Source organism: Arachis hypogaea, chromosome 15 (genome assembly GCF_003086295.3).
Source record: "Arachis hypogaea cultivar Tifrunner chromosome 15, arahy.Tifrunner.gnm2.J5K5, whole genome shotgun sequence".
Classification (NCBI taxonomy): domain Eukaryota; kingdom Viridiplantae; phylum Streptophyta; class Magnoliopsida; order Fabales; family Fabaceae; genus Arachis; species Arachis hypogaea.
The window spans coordinates 4,432,497-4,452,562 of record NC_092050.1 but is presented as its reverse complement, the minus strand read 5'-3'; the positions used below and the strand labels follow the sequence as shown (position 1 = coordinate 4,452,562).

General features: G+C 30.4%; 2 protein-coding genes across 26 annotated transcripts; both read left to right on the top strand.

Moving 5' to 3' along the window:
* The first annotated feature begins 91 nt into the window (after positions 1-91).
* On the top strand, positions 92-6,152 carry LOC112747755 (uncharacterized). 24 transcript variants are annotated; one of them, XR_011872705.1, is made up of 8 exons: positions 170-685; positions 803-962; positions 1,215-1,289; positions 1,458-1,778; positions 2,028-3,031; positions 5,135-5,215; positions 5,330-5,469; positions 5,824-6,152. XR_011872705.1 is itself a non-coding variant. In XM_072217544.1 (7 exons), exons 3-7 carry the CDS (start codon positions 1,226-1,228, stop codon positions 5,870-5,872), a joined length of 375 nt encoding a protein of 124 aa, XP_072073645.1. In that variant the 5' UTR covers positions 170-685; positions 803-962; positions 1,215-1,225; the 3' UTR covers positions 5,873-6,152. The 24 variants fall into 24 exon arrangements, 6 of the variants coding, with proteins under 6 accessions (XP_072073641.1, XP_072073646.1, XP_029148671.1 ...); XR_011872709.1 differs by lacking the exon at positions 803-962 and having other exon boundaries at positions 111-685; positions 5,135-5,204; XR_011872711.1 differs by lacking the exon at positions 803-962 and having other exon boundaries at positions 111-685; positions 5,330-5,421.
* Positions 6,153-12,906: 6,754 nt separating this feature from the next.
* Positions 12,907-17,082, top strand: LOC112747710 (GDSL esterase/lipase EXL3-like). Of its 2 annotated transcripts, none has more exons than XM_025795881.3 (5): positions 12,907-13,803; positions 13,892-14,022; positions 14,394-14,621; positions 14,706-14,961; positions 16,753-17,082. In XM_025795881.3, exons 1-5 carry the CDS (start codon positions 13,509-13,511, stop codon positions 16,944-16,946), a joined length of 1,104 nt encoding a protein of 367 aa, XP_025651666.1. In that variant the 5' UTR covers positions 12,907-13,508; the 3' UTR covers positions 16,947-17,082. The 2 variants fall into 2 exon arrangements, with proteins under 2 accessions (XP_025651666.1, XP_025651667.1); XM_025795882.3 differs by having other exon boundaries at positions 12,963-13,677.
* The last annotated feature ends 2,984 nt before the right edge of the window (positions 17,083-20,066 follow it).

The window sequence follows — 20,066 nt, the reverse complement described above, 5'->3', positions numbered from 1 at the left end:
TTAATCAAAACTATTTGAAATTGGATCAAATTAGAACAGTATTTTTTTTTTAAATCATCTCATCTAAATTGCACTGTACAATTAAAACTGCACAAATAACCCAACCTCGTATCACACTTTTTTTTTTGTAAATCAAAAAGGAAAGCGAAAGGGAAAGTGAAGGGAGAAAAGGAAGAAGCTCTCTCTGTCTTATACCACTACTTCGTCACACACAAAGACACACTCGCTCCGTCGATCTCTCTTTCTCTCTCGCGATCTAGCTCCCAAACCCTACCTCTTGACCTCTTCAACCCCGTTTTCCTCCTTCAAGTTCGTATGTCTCTTCAATCTTCGCAAATTTCTTCCTCCATTGTTCTGAGATCACCAATCGCTACGATCTCCATCCGAAATCCTAACCGTAGCTACTCGAACTCGTCGTTTGAGAGCACAGCAACGGCGACGACGCGGGTTAGTTCAGCCGGTGGAATCTTCTCTCTCTGGTCTGCTTCGTCGAACTTCATGTCGCGCCAGCTTTCTAGAAATGGCGACGTCGAACCCTTTCCATTTGCGAGGTGACGACGCCGAGGACCCCTCACGGCAAATCGCCACGGCGGCAGCAGCGTCTCCACTCAAGAAGGGCTCAGCTGCGGCGGCTCAGCAGCAGCAAACTCAGTTGGCTTCTAAGCTGTTCCTCCTGCTCAGGCTGGTGAGCATTCTATTTTGATTGATTCATTTCTTTAAACCTTTCTTTTATTTCTCTGTTTGTGTTGTTTGATTTAATTTTTTACTATTTGCCACATTTTTTTCTGCTATCTCTCTCTAGTGTTATTGGGTTAGGGTTCAGAGAGATGAGTATCGATTTCTGGGAGAGATTTGTGGGAGTGACTGAAAGATATTTAGCTTTACAAGTTCGATTTCTCTCTTCCTTCTGATTCTCTGATCTGATGATGTAGGTGGTGAAGATCTTCGATTAGATACAGGAGGTTAGTAGGGTTTAGATTGATTTAGGATTTCTCAGGTATCCTATGAATTGTAGGCATTAGATTGAATTTGGTTTTCTATTATGTAATTCATACTAGGTTTGAATAATTATAATTATTTACAAAATCTTGTACGACGATACTTTTTAATCTTTTGTTATCTTTTGTCAACAGAATATCAATATATAAATATATAGTGTTACTACTGAAGTCAGTTGGTTGAAGTTCTCTGAATATCAATATCTTTTGGTACAGTGCTTTTCACAATGTCATTGCTTTGGTGGGAGCTGGAGTGCTTGGATTTTCCTATGCCATGTCTCAACTTGGATGGTTTGTTGATTCCTTTTATCCATCTCCCTCATTAATTAAAATTTAGCTATCATGTATCCTAAAAGCACACCTGAAGATTACTACTAATCAAAATTTATAATTTTCTTTAATAAATATATTAAAAATTTAACTTTACATGTTTTTCTATAAAAATTTTCTTTCTCTTAGGGGTCCTGACAACACGGTTTTGGTGCTTTCATGGATATGCATGTTATATATAATGGATGACTACTGTTGCAATGAATTAGGGCAATATGCCATCGGAGAGAGGCTAGGGTTATGGATTGTGTTGCTTCAAACATTCGTAATGGATGTTGGTATGGACATAATATATATGATTACTGGTGGAAATTCCTTGAAGAAGGCCCATCAGATTCTTTGCAAAGACCGTAAGCCAATTAGGACCACTTACTTCATTATGATCTTTGCAAGCCTGAGTTTCAATTCCATCATTGGTGTATCTATTTCCGCAGCCGTCATGTTCATCTGGTAATCACATATTTATTTATCAATTAAGACCATGTTTCGATCTTGTTTTGGAGCCAAAAACAAGAAGATAAAAATCGGTCATTATATGTATTTCTGTTTTTCTGGTTTTTATCTCTATATTTCTGTGCTAGATACAATTTCCAAACACAGCCTAAAAGTTTATATATATTGTATGCTAAAATAATATTAGTATGGTAATTAATTATATTAGTTAAGAACTTGATAGTTACATATATTTGAAAATTGCAGCTACTCAACGACTGCATGGATAAGTTCGGCTCGTAAAGGTGCCTTACCAGATGTGAAATATGATGGAAGATCTTCAACTACGATGGGGAACGTTTTCGACTTCTTTCCAGTTTGGGGACCCTAGCATTTGGGTATGCTGCACACAATGTGTTATTTGAGATCCAAGCAATAGTTCCTTCGAGACCGGAGAAGCCTTCAAAGAAGGCCATGTGGAAGGGACTGATTGCTGCTTACATTGTTGTGGGTTTGTGCTACTTCTGGGCTTTTGAAAACTCTGTTACTGATAACATCCTCATGTCTCTCGATAAACCCCACTGGCTCACTGCCGTTGCTAATATATTTGTTGTTATTCATGCCACCAGTAATCATGTAAATTATGTCTGTACCAACGTCCGCTGAGTGTTTGAGGCACCACAATCCATAACCCTAGCTTCTCCCCAAAGGCATATTTCCCTAATTCATGGTACCTATCAAACCTCTTCCCAGACTTAGCCACGTGCATCTCAATCATCTGCCATCTGTGTGCATATCCATGAAAGCACCAAAACCGTGATGCCAGACCCGTAAGAGAAAGAAAACTTTTATAGAAAAATATGTAAAGTTAAATTTTTAATATATTTATTAAAGAAAATTATAAATTTTAATTAGTAGTAATGTTTAGGTGTGCTTTTAGGATACGGATAGCTGAATCTTATATTAAAAACGAAAATTTCAATTAGAAAAATAAATTTAATTGATGAGGGAGATGGATGAAAGGAATAAACGAACCATCCAAGTTGAGACATGGCATAGGAATCCAAGCACTCCAGCTCCAACCAAAGCAGCTCCATCTTCTCTTTCTCTCTGCAGATGTGTTCAATCAAGAGAACTTCAACCAACTGTGTTTAGCAGTAACACTATTTATATATTGATATTCTATTGATATCTTTATTATTATCTTCCATCTTCTCTTTCTCTGTGCAGGTGTATTCAATCAAGAGGACTTCAACCAACTGTGTTCAGCGGTAACGCTATTTATATATTGATATTCTGTTGACAAAAGATTAAGAAGTATTGTCTTTCCATTTATAAAGTATAAGATTTTGTAAATATTTTCTGTTTTTGTTTTAATTTAAATAAATTTTTTTATTTATTATCTATCTATTAATATATAATGGTTAACTAGCCAAACAGTAAATTCACACACTATTTTGCACTGTTAAATGATTTCTAAGAGAGTGACAACTGTTCTCTGTAGTTTTGTATTTTTCTTCAGTGGATAATCGTAGCATTTGATTGGCTGATAACACCATCACACGGATTGCCTTTCACTGATCAGCCAAATGTTTTTATTTCAAATTCTAAACAAAACTCATGAGCACGAATTTTCCCGCAAAAATTTTTGAATGAGTTTTAAAGTTTTAATCTTCAAAAAAAATTTCGAATTCATCATTTCTCTCTCTCTCCCTCTCTCTTTTTCCTCAATTTGTTTCTCTCTCAATTCAATCTCACAATCATTCTACATTGCTTGAGTACCAAAACCGAAGCTGAAATTTCTTGGGGATAATATGGGTGTGTGCTTAATAACATAACAGTGATAGGTGGTAATAGTATGCAGTGAGAGTGGTTCCTATTTTCCACAGGCCATAGCAAATGTCATGATAAGAAAAATGATCAAATAGTTCTGGCAAAAGAGCAAAACCAAATCAGGTTTGATCATTTAGCAGTGGCAAAGGTTGTAGTGTCTCTTTATTGTTATATTAGTGGTGAAAGTAGTATAATTTGCTGTAAGGCAAGAATGGTCCTTATTTAGATTATTGCATTGTTTCTATTATTTTCTAAATTTCCTTTTTTGAGTCTTCTCATCATTGTTTATTTAAAATAAAGAAAACAAATTTAGCAATTGATATGTGCGAATTTACGGAATAAAAAAAAGAGAGAGAGCACTGGCCACCAAATAAATAATGTGAGTATACTATTGTTTTGACCTCCCCAAGACACCTAAAAATTTTGACATAATAGTTTTAAAAGAAAGAAATGATATCTTGGCTCTCCAAAAATGATCTCTGTTTGATAGAAAGTACCAAATATGGTGTTTTTTTTTTTTAGAATTTATTTGTGTAGTTTAATTCCTTTGCTTTTGCAGTGCAAAGTTTTTTGCTATTATTATTATTATTATTATTATTATTATTATTATTATTATTATTATTATTATTATTATTATTCATTTTTAAAACTGTCTTTAGGATTTGACTTAGAAAGAAGGAAGAAGAAAATGATAGAACAATACTATGAAGAAGAACTAAAATTTTATACCAATACTGATTAATTATTAGTCACACTTTGAAAAACGAAGAGATGCATTTTCCAAATAATTGATAGACTGGATAGTTGTTTTAAATAACAAGTTTCTTCTATCCATAGGTTGGTCCATGTGATAGTGTCAATCACACTGTCGAATTTGGAAAAGCTACATGCAAAGATAAATGTCATGGCAAAGCTAAATGAATTTGATATGTTCAATCGAATAGATAATCACATGGACTTCGAGCTTAGTTGATTTCTACTTTTTATTTCTGAAGTGGCACTAAAATTTGAGCATAAGATCAGGAAAGGCTATAAGCATATAACTCTGGCCCTTCTTATGAGTGGCAAATTCACTATATATTCCTTTAATATCTTGATTGTAGATCTTTTTACATTCAAGCAGAAGAGCTAACTTCATGCCTGTTTCTTGCTTTCTGTGAATAATATAAGTTTGCTTTCTGAAAAACATTATTAGTTTTTGGCTTAGGTAATTTAATGTGATATTGGAAAAGGTTTGACATAGAAAAGAACCCTAGGAATTTTATTGAGTACTTTCAAATGTGATTTCATTTGGGATAGGAATTTGGATTACCATTTCGGCTTTCCTATGATGAAAAGCTCCTGGTTTGCTTAAGTGTTTTCTCCTAACTAATGAAAAAGGATAATCTAACATTGGTACATGACTTATCCCTTTAGGTTTTAATAATATATTTTTGTATTTATGTGAGGATGTCTCATCTCTTTTATTTCTCTTTCTGATAAAATCTTTTTCTATAAAAGAAAATAATAGTTATTTACTGTTTTGTATGTGTGCTATGCAGATTGCAAATCTTTTGGATTGCACTTCATGGTCAGGGGCTGGACCAGGGCTAATGGACGATGTTACTCAAGGTGCTCATCAAGTAGGACCAATTGGTGGATTCAAGTTTTAGTCATCTGATATATCTTTGCCATAATGATTTAATTTATGTCCTATTAAAATAGAAATTCTCATTGTAATGCCTTTTTATGTGCAGGAGTTGAAGGCTAACAAGGAAGAATTGCGAGTAGAAAAGTTAAAGGACAAAGAGGAAGTAGAAGACTTAACTCATGAAATGGCTGAGCTACGGTATCGAACTCTAACCCCAAGACCTCAAGCTTCATCTCTCCAACTCAAGTAATTTGTACACTCCTATTCTATCGATACCCCATCCTTCATTTCTCTCTATTTTTTTATAAATTTGGTTCGAATTCTGCTTTTTATGATGTTGGGTACCCTCAAAGTTTGCAACTTTTTTACCTTTAAGCATTTTGCTCATTAACTGTTTGTGACGAGCAATTCCTTGTGAGTGTGTGATCATTCATCCTTCACTAAATTCATTAAAGAAGATGAACTTCATGTTGCTGCGGAAACCTGAGAGGTTATTTTGTCGGAGAAGTATTTTTATTGTGGTGGTGTTGTGTATTCATTATGTCACCTTTGCTTATCATTTAGCTGCAATTTAATGATACTTGCTTGCTTTATGATCAGTTGGCAGGAATGGACCTTTGGTGGATGGATGGAAGTGGTCAAGGCCTAATGGAGGGCATGCAGGACTAACATCAGCATTGAAGACATAAAAGATTTAAACAAAACAAAGTATACTCAAAACAAAACTACATTTTATTTTTTAAAAAATATGTTTTCTCAAAACACGTTCCCTTTTGGGTGTTAATCATAGGCCAAAATGGATTGAGTTGAATTTGTCATTTTTCTGTGAATGATATGGATCGAGTTCTACTAATGTTTGTAGAAAAAGTTATGTAAAATTGATGATTATGTCTAAGAAGAACTAATAGGATTGTTACCTTTTAAATCGATGATTATGCTATCATAATTTTTTTCTCAGCTAATAATTAAAATTAAGAAGTGTTTTCTCTTTGACCCCAAATTTTAAAACAGGAAAGAAGAAGTATGATATAGAGGGTGTGAATTTGGATGAAAAATATAAAGATTGGCAAAACAAATTGCATTCTGATTTTTACATTCTTAGGTCGGTCTGTTGGGATAACCTTCTTTGATGTTTTTCTTTGCACTTTTTTGCTTTGCCTCTTTACTCTTTGGTGAATAGTTTGAAAGTTTGTGTATTTGAATGAGTTATAGGAGAAGCTAATATTTTTTGTTTAATCCTATCATTTGTTTTGAAAGAAAGGGATTTCGATGTTGAGCAATCTGCAAGGGTGATTGATGCATACTGTATGCTTAGCAAGCCTTTGACTACTAATTATATTGTTATCTTCTTTTGTGGAATTATTTGCTAAAGATTGGTAATAAATTGTTTGATTACATTTAATGATGACCAGTAATTTTTTTTTGTTTTATTTATTGAGTACTAATTTTTTCTTTTTTCTTTTAACTATAATAAATGTTTGATATTTATATTTTAAAGCAAATGTCACTGTCCCTTATATTTTACCCAGTGTTTTGTAGATTTTTTATGTTTGGTGGACAGAGTAATAGAAAAGAATTGGGTTGCTTTGGTTTCATTCGGTAATAAATTACAATGGTGAGTGATTAGATGTAAGTGTAACGGTGTCTATTGCATAAATTTTCTGTGTATAGATATATTTACATGTGTTTTATCTCTTTTTTTTTTCTCTTTTAAAGGAAATGTGTGTTTGTTTGAGTAACATTTACTTACTACACATGATTCTTTGAGGCCAAGTTTATCTATTTTCCTCCATCATATATATATATATATATATATATATATATATATATATATATATAATTTTAAATCATTTTATTGTGTTGAAAATGAATTTTTATTCTTTTTATCATTTAGGATATATATATGTGTGCATTCCTAAAATTTTTATTTCTTAAAGAGATAAGATACTCTAAGGAGTACTTGGGTACTTTAAGGAGTAGTTAGCTATTTTAAAGAGGCAAGATATTCAACATTCATGAGAAATATTTCACTCATTTTTTTGTTTTGACCACTTTCTTTTAAACATTTTTTATTTTCGTTGTAACACATTTTCTTTGTGAGAGAGTAATTAAATTAATTGTATCCAAAATTTTTATTAGTTCTTCTCAGTTCTCACAATAGCTTAGTATTTTTTCTTTCTTTCTTTTCGCTTAGTGTTTTATTTTTTTTTTCTTTAGTATATAAAGTGGATGAACATGATAAAATATGTTGTTAGTTTTATGCATAAAAAAAAAAATTTATATCCAACTCTTAAGTGAGAAGTAAGGTAAATCAGTTTAAAAGAGTAGAATCTGTTATTCGAAAGAGGTTTAACATCCTTATATTAATAAAAGTAACTTTCTTTATTCTAATTAACTCACAATTTGAAGGTAAATGAAGGTAAATATTAAAAGAGTTTGCAACTGGATGATTCCTTTCATTTAAACCCGGACGGAAATAGTTTTTATAAGTATCATAGAATTTCTAACTTTAAAAATTTACTTGATAATTTTTATTTTCATTTCTTCAATTACAACAACAACAACAAAGCCTTGTCCCACTAAGTGGGGTCGGTTACATGAATCAAACGACGCTATTATGCTCTGTCATGTATCATGTCTACAGAGAGACCGTTTACATGTAGATCTCGTTTGACCACCTCATGGATGGTTTTCTTGGGTCTTCTTCTGCCTTTCACCCCTTGTCCATCTTCCATCTCATCCACCTTCTTGAATGGATGTTCTATCGGTCTTCTTCTCACATGTCCAAACCACCTGAGACGCGATTTAGCCATCTTTTCCACAATGGGTGCTACTCCAACTCTCTCCGTTATATCTTCGTTCCTTATTTTATCCAATCGCATATGACCATTCATCCATCTCAACATCTTCATCTCTGCCACACTCAACTTATGTTTGTGCTCCCCTTTAGCCGCCCAACACTCCGTACCATAAAGCATAGCCAGTCTTATAGCGGTGCGATAGAATTTACCTTTAAGTTTTAAAGACACTTTTTTGTCGCATATAAAACTAGATGCACTCCGCCATTTTGACTAACCTACTTGAATCTTATGATTTACATTCTGTTCAATCTCTCCATTATCCTGTATGATGCATCCAAGATACTTAAACCTTTTAAACTTTTCATAAGCTATTTTCTCCAATCTTCACCTATATATTAGGGTTTTCCCTTTTCAGACTGAACTTACATTCTGTGTATTTCGTCTTGCTACGGTTTATGCGCAGACTATACACTTCTAGAGCTTCTTTCCATAATTCCAACTTTTTATTTAGGTCTTCCCTTTACTCTCCCATAAGGACGATATCATCGGCAAAAAGCATGCACCATGGCACAGGCTCTTGGATGTGCTCTGTGAGTAGTTCCAAGACTAATGTGAAAAGGTATTGACTTAAGGATGATCCCTGGTGTAATCCTATACCAATAGAAAATTTCTCTGTCACACCACCTTGAGTCTTCACACTAGTTGTGGTCCCATCATACATGTCTTTAATTGCACGAATATATGTTATCCTTACTCTCCTCTTTTCTAGAACCTTCCATAAGACCTCCCTTGGTACTCTATCATACGCTTTTTCCAAATCAATAAACACCATATGTAGATCACTTTTATTACTACGATACCTCTCCATCATCCTTCTTAAAAGGTATATCGCTTCAGTGGTAGATTTGCCTGGCATAAATCCAAATTGGTTCTCTGTTACTTGTGTTTCTTTTCTCAACCTCCGTTCTATCACCCTTTCCCATAACTTCATGGTATGACTCATAAGCTTGATCCTTCTATAGTTTTTGCAACTTTGCATATTCCGCTTATTCTTGTAGATAGGTACCAATGTGCTTTTTCTCCACTCATCATGCATCTTCTTTGACTTTAAAATCTCATTAAAAAGCTTGGTTAACCAGTTGATGCCTTTTTCTCCAAGACCCTTCCAAACCTCAATCGGGATATTATCAGGTCATACTGCCCTGCCGTTTTTCATCTGCTTTAAAGCCTTTTTTACCTCGAAATCTCGGATCCTCCGATAGTAGTCAAAGTTTTGATCTTCTTCCCTTGTGCATAACCGACCAAGGCTCGGAAGAGTCTTCTGTCCCTCATTAAATAACTCGTAGAAGTAGCGCTTCCACCTTTCATTAATCTTCTCCTCTTGAGCCAACACCTCTCCATCCTTATCTTTTATGCACTTAACCTGATCCAAATCTCTCCTTCTTCTTTCACAGCTCTTTGCGATTCTATATATATACCTTTTTCTCCTTCTTTCGTGCCCAAAGATTGGTAGAGACCCTCATATGCTCTTGTTTTTGCTTCACTTACAGCCACTTTTGTCTCTTTCTTAGCCGCCTTATTTTTTTCCAGTTATCTGCGTTGCGGCATAGAGACCACTCTTTAAAGCACTCCCTTTTTATCTTTATCTTATCTTGTACACTCGTATTCCACCACCATGACTCCTTGTCTCTTGGTCCTATTCCTTTAGATTCACCAAAGCTTTCTTTTGCTGTTCCTCTAATAACTTCTGCCATCTCCCTCCACATCTCTTCCGCGCTTCCATTCGCATCCCACTTTACCTCTTCTCCTACCCATCTTAGGAAGCTGGGGGTTCGACTATATTTTTATGTTAGTTGTCGAAGACCTAACATAACCCTCCTCCTTTATCCGGGCTTGGGACCGGCTATGTACCGCAAGTATAACATAGGCGAAGTTTTCAATTACAACAACAGAAGAAAGATTTAGTCTTTTTCATTTGAGAATAACTATTACATGACTATAATTCAAGTAATAAATTGCTGACTAACATTAGAGCAGGGGGATGTCTGTATCTTGACCATAGCAGTTAGTTGTTCACTAAAGCCCCATTTTTCTTCTTCTTCATATTGGTTTTTACAGAATTGGGCTTTTTTTTCAAATCGTTCTTGCCCCCAACCCATGAAAAGTATGGTGTTTGTGGATCGAATTTGATTCAATGAATATATCTGCGGTATTTATTTAAATTCGATTTGAAAATTACAGATATAGATCCAATTTGCAAGGCTATCGATCCAATTTGCACACTAATACAATTAAATTGCAGATTTTATGTAGATATTTACGTATCCGATATACATATCAGTGGGTCAGTAAAAATAAATAAATAAATATTATTTTTATATTTTATTTTAACTAATAATTATCATATATGTTACATTATTTTATTTTTATTATTTAAAAAAACATATTTAATATTATTTTAAAAATAAATATATTTAAAAAATAGAAAAAAGATATTTTATTGATATTTTTTAATAAAAATAAACTTTTAAAAAGTATTTATATGTTTTGCGGATATATCCCATATCCGATCACATATGCAAATATATGAATCGGATTGGATTCGATATTTTAGTGCAAATTAGATCAAGATTTTGGTCATATCCGATCTGTGTTTACTCCTAACAGAAAATTCAAAAGTACATCACTCTCCAAAAGAAAAAAAAGACTTTGCTAACACTAATTTATTGCGGATTTATATGATGATTATGGATTAAAAAGAATAATAATATATTTTTGTATAGGTGTTATGTTACAAAACATATTTTTTTCTACGTACTTATTATTTTTTGTATTAAAAGGAATAATAATAAATATTAAAAAATAAAAAATATATTTTATCATATAAAAAAAGAGTTATATACGTAAACAATATAAATTACATTTTTCTTAAATTCCTAGGTAAGTAGTATTGCGTAGGAAAATTTCTGTACATTGAGGATTTTGTTTTGTCATCGTGTGGTATTTATTTGGTCCAGCTAAAAAAAAATGAAAGAAATTTGACCTAATAATAAACAAAGTTCATTAAGTATTTCATGCTTCTACCAATTGAATCTCTCGTGTAAGACATGAGAGTTTTACTCACTAGTATTGGCAGGGACGGACTTACGCGGCCCCGGGCGAGTGGAGGCCTCGTCTCAACTTTTTAAAAAAAAATTAATAGTAATAAATTATTAAGTACGACTTAATTTTTTTTAAAATTTATTTAGTATTTAGTCTAATATAAATAAAAATTCAGTCTAGCCTAAATATTAATTATTTTTAATATTTAAAAAATAAATAATAATATTAAAAAAATATAAAAAAATATTATTACTAATATTTTTTAATTAAATAAAATTTTTCAATTCCTTGTGAACAACTTTTTTGATTCATTTGGTATTAATTTTCTCTATTTCAATTATTACAACTGAGAGTTTTTTTTCAACTATGAATATTGTGAAGAATAATTCAAAAATAAAATGAAAGATAAATTTCTTGTTAATTGTCTTTTAATTATATTAAAAAAAAATTACAGAAAAATTTGACACAAATTTTATTATCGATGAATTTTATGAAACAAAAAATTGACCACTTGTTAATAAAAAGTACATATATATTTTTTGTACTTTAAAATATATTTTCTATCAATATATTTTTGTAATGTATTTTATATTATATAATTTTTTGCATAATTTTTTAATATTATATATGTTATTGGCCCCCAAAATTTCTGGATCCGTTCCTGAGTATTGGAAACACATTTCTTAGTCATATATATTTGTAGCTACTCTTTAATTTCTGAGTTTGTTTCTGGTGCTGCGCCGCATTTTGAAAATCTGATCCTTGAATGCATTTGTCTACTTGTCTCATGAGTGAGTGCAAGATGCACGTTTTCTTAATTTTGAGTGTGGAAACCCATACCCCTTTAATCCCCAACCGTCTTCAACTTCAACTTCAACCTGAATCTGCCATACCCACTCTTAAATTTACTCACAAGTCACAACTAGCTAGTCTAGCTTGAAGACTCCCATGTGCCCTTAGCTTATAAGCCATGTTAGTGCAGTTGCGCAATTATTATGCTTAAAGAATGCTAATTAATTATTAGTTACCACTAATTAGAGGTGTTCATGAGTCGATCAGTGAAACCGGATTTGATGTGATACAAATTCGGTCTAAAATATATATTGAATTTATTTATTAGATTCGAATCCGATGCTAAATCCGATGAAGCCTACATACTTTTGGTCACAATTATATAGGGTGAAAATCGGGTAAAAATCAAGCGAAAATTAGACAATTAACATTCTATTACCTTAATATTTTCTTGAAAATATCCAAATTTTTAAAATTCCAACCATTATTAACATAGTAAAATTCACTTAAAAAAATATAACAAGAACCAATCCTTCTTAATTAAAACATAACCACAATCAATACTAATATTGTCTAATAATACCAAATATTTAAGTCAATACAAATAACACAATATTATGCATTAGTCTAAAGTCTTATGCATTCTAAACATTAAACACTAACCTGTAGTCTTATAATAACTAATAACACAAAATATTAAAGTTTACAATACTTAAATTTCACATAAGAATAGCTATCATTCATTCAAAATATAAAATATTAACATAAGAAATTAAGAATATTAATTATGTATGATAATCGGACCATCAGACTGAATCTGGGTGACCTGAACTATAGCCCAATCTCGATTTTACTCACTTTTCAGATTTTATTTCTTCTCCTCCGGTCACTTTGAGTCCGAATCTTCATGGTCCAAAATTCTTTGGATTCAGACCGAATCTTCAAACCGAGTCGGACCATATACACCCCTACAACTAAGATGATATTTGGGGGTTGTTGTGGGCTAGGTTCTATCACTATTTATTCAGAAGAAGTCATTCACATTATTGTAATATTAAATAAAAGAGATCTAGCTTGTTCATGTGGTGCACATCCAATAGAAGTCATAGTTTTATCTTCAATTTTATAAATATCTCAATTGTTCGAATTTCTATAAACTGTGATTGACAGTGAAATATAACTTGCATCTTGTTGTTTAATTGTTCGAATCTCTAACTACATTCTTGACTGAATGTTATTGGCAATTTGTGCAAAATCTCAGAAATACGTTTTTGACCAAGTTAATCCAACTTTTGCAGAATTAATTAATGAGATTTGGTGTAATTAGAGTGCAAAATTTTTTTGAAACAAATTAAGACCCTTCTTGTATATTCATAAAAAAAATATATTATTCCTAAAACATGAATCTAAAGTTTTTAAATTAAAATGTAAAATATTTGTCATCCTGCACTAATATATAATTAAGATAAAATGATATCAGTATATAATTTTATATTTGAACCTTAATTATCTTGTATATTTAAAGAAATGTCTATAAATAGCTTGCAATAATATATATACACAATCATTGTTCTAGTCTCAAAATTTAAGATGATAAGGTTTATCTTTAAAGCGATTCCTTATTATCATGTGGCTATAGTCATTCTTGTTATTATTTCATGTTGTGTCAAAGGTATGAGCTGTCAAGAACAGAATATACGAAAGAAGAATGAAAGTGTGCCAGCAATCTTTGTGTTTGGGGACTCCATAGTGGACACAGGTAACAACAACTACATCAAAACCATTGCGAAATGCAATTTCCCACCATATGGTAGAGACTTTGCTGCTGGAGGATATAAACCTAATGGGAGGTTCAGCAATGGTTTAGTCCCTTCAGATTTCATTGGTACAAACTTCAATTACGTGCCATTGCATGTAGTAGTCAACATTATCAACATGTTCTAACTCAATTATTATTATTATTTTTTTTCCAGCTGAAATATTTGGAGTAAAAGATATTTTGCCACCATATCTGGATCCAAATCTGCAACTTCAAGAACTTCTTACTGGTGTAAGTTTTGCCTCGGGAGGCGCTGGATACGATCCTCTTACCTCAAAAGCAGCAGTAAGCTATTATCTTTTATTCATATTGAAATATCATCAATACAGACAAAACTATTTATTAGTAATAAATTCATTTGTGTGGAAAATTTATGCTAAAAAAAACACATAAATAATTATATTTTTATTATATTCTTTTAAGTAAATTTTTTTTTAGATTTTGCATAAATTTTACATATCTTTTTTTTTATTTATTTTATGTTGATTTTTTTTTAAAATTAATAAGAATTGAATTCTTATATCATAAAATTACTTATTTTAAAAATTTAAACTAATAGGAGAATACATATTATTATTATTATTATTATTATTATTATTATTATTATTATTATTATTATTATTATTATTATTACACTCCTATTGTTTGTGATTTAGGGTGCAATGTCACTATCAGATCAATTAGACAAATTGGGGGAGTACCAAAAGAAGATAAGGGAAGCAGTTGGAGAAAACAGAGCAGAAACAATAGTATCAAAGAGCATATACATAGTGTGCCTGGGAAGTGATGATATTGCTAACACTTACCTTCCATTTAGACAATCACAATATGATATTCCATCTTACACTGACTTAATGGCCTCACTAGCCTTCACATTCTTAAAGGTATATTATATATGTTTTGAATTGAATTATTATAGATCCCATTTCTAAATTCTTGATTATTGATGAATTGGAATTTGAAAGCAGGAGCTTTATGGGGTAGGTGCTAGGAGGATTGGAGTGGTTAGCATGCCAATTATAGGGTGTGTGCCGTCACAGAGGACAGTAGAGGGAGGCATAAATAGAGCATGTTCAGATTTTGAAAATCAAGCTGCAATTCTATTCAACATGAAACTCCTCTCTCAAACAAAGCTCCTCAATAAACAGTTTCCAGATGCTAGGATCGTCTACCTCGATATTTACAACACATTGGATCAAGTGATTCAAAACCCAGCTCAATATGGTAATCAAATGCTCTCTCTATCCACTTTTAATTTTTTTTTTTTTTGGTACAGGGTATCCCTGGGTCCCACCATCTAAAGAGTAATCCGTGAATCTCTTTATTTAAAGATATATCACTGGTTAATAAATTCTGCATACAAATCCTAATACTTAATTAAATAGATAAATGAACTGATCACTCTACCAACCCAAATTTAATTATACACTTGCAATATTTATAACTAGCATTTAATATTATGTACAAGGAAAAAAACGAAAAATTCTTATATTACATTAAGAGTTATGCTAAGTAATTAATAATTTTTTTGAACAATATAAATAACTACCAATCAAATCAAAATACATTACACTTTCAAATTATCCACCTAAATCTTAATATTAGAATAACTATTTGCACACCTAATAAAATAAATATTCGATATATCTATTATTCATTTTGTTTAGTATTTTTATTATCTATCTATACTTTTTCTTGCATTAAATGATTTAGCTAAACCAAAAAATATTAAAATAATATTATAGTTTAATGGTAAAAGAATTCGTCAAAAGTATAATTTAAAAGGGCCAAATTTAAATTGCGTGACAGACAAATATTATATATTCTTTAATTAATCACTACGTTGATTTTGTGTTACATAAAAATAAATAATAAATAGTGGTATAATATAGTCATGTTGTAAGTTATGATGATACTATTTTAACATAATATTCATAGAGAAATCAGCAACTAGCTACACTAACATTAAATTTAATTGTCAATCAATTATATTTAAAATGACACCATCTCTTCATACTTATTTAAAAGTTATCTTTTTATTTAGTAAAAAAAAAAACCATTAAATTCACTTGCATATTCATAAATCATAATATTGGACCGTTTTCATACTCTTAGTCCTGATTAAGGATCTTACTCATATATATTCATTATTTATTGTAATAATTAATAAATATTAAATAAAATAAATTTTAATTATTTTTTTTATTTTTTAACATTATTGTTACAAAAATGTTTGATAATAAAAAAAATTGGTCAAAAATAACTATAACTTGTGTTATTTAACATTTATTAATTATTGCAATAATTAATAAATATTAAATAAAGTAAATTCTAGCTGTTTTTTTTTTTGTCTCCCTATTATTATCTATTGTTTAATATATACATAACATACAAAGACATACAAATGTAAATGAATTAAATAAAAGAGACATCCACAAAATGTCTGCTCTTGGAATTAACCGCTGCCTTTTTTAGACATGAAATGAAATTTATAAAGTTTATCATGTAAGTACTTATTTAAATTAGATATAAAAAATATAAAATTAATTAATAATATTCATGTTATGATCGTTTAGTCATTAAAATAAAAATAATAGTCATTAAATCGATAATAAAGTATCAGTTACAAATAAAAAATAAATGATAATTAAGACTAAGTTATAATTATTTTAAATAATTAAACCTGAGTTACAATTCATATTAAATAATGGATCAATGTGACTCACTCCCTCTTTTCTGTTTTTCTATATCTATGTATACTTCAAATCTGTATTGGAACAAGCACCCTTCATTAATTATCATGGTATCAAATCATATCATATGGGTATGGCAATAGATATACCTCAACTACCAACTAAAACAATATGTACGTACATACGTATATAATAGAGCTCCATACTTCCATATCTATCTCACTAGCTAGCTAGCTAGCTAGCAAGCACATGTTCAGTTGCATGGTATTGCCTTGCTTAACTTACTATTAAATTTATATGTATATGGTAACTGTTGATGTAGATTTTGAAGTAGTAGACAAAGGATGCTGTGGAACAGGAATTATAGAAGCGAGCATGTCCTGCAACTCCCTCAGCATAAACACATGTACCGATGATTCAAACTATATATTCTGGGATAGTTACCATCCTACCGAGAAAGCCTATAAATTGATCACTTCTATGGTGCTCCGTCACAAAATCAACGACTTCTTTTGACACTGTTTTTTTTTTAATCGAAGATAGAGATATTCGAACCGCAACCTCTTAGATGAGTATGGGAAGAATATGACATTTGACACTGGTTTCATTCTCACTATATTACTTCTTCATTCATATACTTTTTTGTTTGTAACTTAATGTGTCTTCTTGTTTAGTTCACCTAGCTATGTGGTTTAACTGAAAACTCTCAGTCATCCCAATTGGAAATGATATCCTTGTCAAAGAGATCATAAAGAAAAATGACTAAAAAATCAGAAATTATATATTTTCAAATGTCAACACCAAATCAGGAGAATCATTTTTCCGTCGCCAATGACTCTTCAGAACTTTGTAACTTACACGAAATGCGTTAGGAAACTTGGGCCTTGTTGAACAATTGGGTCCGTAACAACTAATCCAATTTCAGGTTTTTGGGTCCGGAATGATGTAAAAGTAAAACTGATGACAGCATAGTTTGTCCCAAAATAGTTCCGAACAAAAACAGAAAGATTAAAAAAACTATTGATGTCAATCAAATTGGTTTGGTAGTTAGTTTACTAGTTCGCTTAAATAAGTGTAGAAGTTCGAATTTTGCATTGTGCATGTAGCAATTTATCGGCCAGCGACAAACTCTTAAATGAAACTCAGTACCGTAGCAGATTAGTTCTCAACCTGCCGGACTGAAAGAATATGATGAAAAAAGAAAAAATACTAATTAGTGTACTTCTAGTATAGTTAAAATTATTAATCAACTTAGGGTCGAATCAACTCATTTATCCCAGTTAAGTAAGACTTAGTTCGATAAAGTTTATATTTTTCAAAAGTAGTTTATAAAAACTAATTTTTAAAAGTCGTAGCATCTTTATTTGATAAATTAAATGAAAAATAATTTTTAATAAGTATAAGCACTAACATCTGCATTTAGTAAAATAGTTTTTAAAATTCAAAAATACTATAATAGACATTAGTGTAAAAATTAAATTTGAATATTAATTAATGTATAAGATTATATTAAACTTTTTAATTTTGATAAATATAGAATAATTTTAAAAATTTCTTCTTTAAATATTTTTGAAAGTACTCTAAATTTTAAAAACTATAAATATAAGCACATAAATTTTTTATTTATCAAATATCAAATAAAGTACTTATACTTTTAAAAAATACAAACACCTTTTATAAAAAAATTTATCAAAGTAAATCTAAATATCGATAATTTAAATCTCACATTGGGTATATATCGAATTCCTCGACAAACTCTTAAACGACCAAATTCAGAATTTTTTTTGTTAACAAGAGAGGAGGATATAGATGTATGGCAGTTAAACCAAATGATTATCAATTTATCATCATATTATTATATAGCTAGATCAAGACAAAAAATGGTTCTCATGTTGGAAACTTTATTGTTAATTACTTAATTTTTGTACCCATCCATGCATTGTCGTAACTTAAAAATGGTCCGTGAAGGCTAGTTAGCAGCAGTAAAGCCCCGTCCACGGGAAAAAAAAAAAAAAAAGCAGCAAATTAAAGGTTTCAGACTTTGATATGGTCACATACATCTATACCTAATTATATATGTATTTTTTTTTTTTGTAACTTCCTAATTATATATGTTGAATACAAAAGTATACACGATACATATATTATTATTCCATTTTGCCCGTGACAAAACAATTAGTTGTACTAACTAATAATTTATACATATAAAGATACAATACTTTAATGGGAAGTTACTTTATTTGCGTTGCCAGCAGTCTCGCAGTTTGTCTCTAGTTAAAGATTGTGGTCTAATCATAAAGAGTCATTAATTATATTTATTAATTAATAATTAGTTCAACCAGAATAAAGCATTCATATATAAATATTCTATGCATTACTCACTAGTCACTACGCGCCACTCACGTAACAGAAAATCATAATTTATTTATTTTGACCATTATTTTTAATTTATATTTTTAGATATTAATAACTACTTTTTTTACAAAATAATAAAATGAGAAATTTTTCGCATACAAGCAATTAAGATTTGTAAGTCTTACAAGTCTAATTAAAACTAACACTCAAAACGCGCTTCGAACCGTTTTTCATTATTCTCGATTTTCATTGTTTTTTGACATCAAGCTCTGAAATCATTTTTGAAGAAGAAGAAGCAGCAGAAGATGAAGATGAGAAAGAGAAAGAGTTCTGAATTATGCATAAGGTATACTTCAACGAATTTTGGGTGTATTTCTTAAATTCATTGGGTGTAGTTTTATAATCGTTTGGGTGTATTTCTGTAATCGTTTAGGTGTATTTCTAAAGTTCCATTATCTTCAAAACGATTTCAAAGCTTGATTTCACAAACCATGAAAATCGAAAAAAAAAACGAAAAAAAAGAAGAAGAAGAGGAGGAAGAAGAAGAGGAGGAGGAAAAAGAAAAAGAAGAGAAAGAGGAAGAGGGAGAAGGAGAGAAAGAGGAAGAGAAAAAAAAAGATAAAGTAAAAAAAGAATACTTCATGATGAGTATAGCGCTTTAAAAACAGAAAATAGTTGAATAACATATTAAAAAACCCGTATACGTAATAATTTGTAAGATTTATATAACATTTCTACTCGCATAAAGCACCGTTCGTGTGCAAACGTGACGTGGATATAGTGGGTCACATGGATAGCACACTGCACATACAGAAGCAGGTGCAATTCTTCGGTGGCCTACGATTAGGTTTCATAAGTATTAAATATTTAAGTATTTAATGAAAATTATGTATAAGCTTCATATATTATATAAATTTGTATTAGAAATATAATTATTAATATTATTTTTTTATTTATTTAAATTTTAAAATTAATAATTTTATAACAATTCTAAATTATAAATTAATTTTTTTCAATTATTTTCAAATAACCAATTCTTTTTATTTTATTTTAAATAGATATTTTTTAAAAATATACTTTTGGTTGTTTTCAAAATTATTCTTATTATATTTTTTGGTAAATTACATAAGTAATTATATATAAATTAATTATACATGTAATATTTGTGATATTTATATGGTATGACTTTGGGGTGAAATCATTAAATGATCTTATTGAATGACTGACAATAATTATTAATAATGTGTTTGAATTTTTTTTTTAAATTTAATTCAATTTTTA

Excerpts from the sequence above, each read along its gene's own strand:
- LOC112747710 (XM_025795881.3), top strand. The coding sequence starts at position 13,509 with ATGATAAGGTTTATCTTTAAAGCGATTCCTTATTATCATGTGGCTATA. Across the intron at positions 13,804-13,891 it reads AGTCCCTTCAGATTTCATTG|CTGAAATATTTGGAGTAAAA; the intron begins GTACAAACTTCA and ends TTTTTTTTCCAG. Across the intron at positions 14,962-16,752 it reads TCAAAACCCAGCTCAATATG|ATTTTGAAGTAGTAGACAAA; the intron begins GTAATCAAATGC and ends CTGTTGATGTAG.
- LOC112747755 (XM_072217540.1), top strand. The coding sequence starts at position 521 with ATGGCGACGTCGAACCCTTTCCATTTGCGAGGTGACGACGCCGAGGAC. Across the intron at positions 686-5,134 it reads TGTTCCTCCTGCTCAGGCTG|ATTGCAAATCTTTTGGATTG; the intron begins GTGAGCATTCTA and ends TGTGCTATGCAG. Across the intron at positions 5,470-5,823 it reads GCTTCATCTCTCCAACTCAA|TTGGCAGGAATGGACCTTTG; the intron begins GTAATTTGTACA and ends CTTTATGATCAG.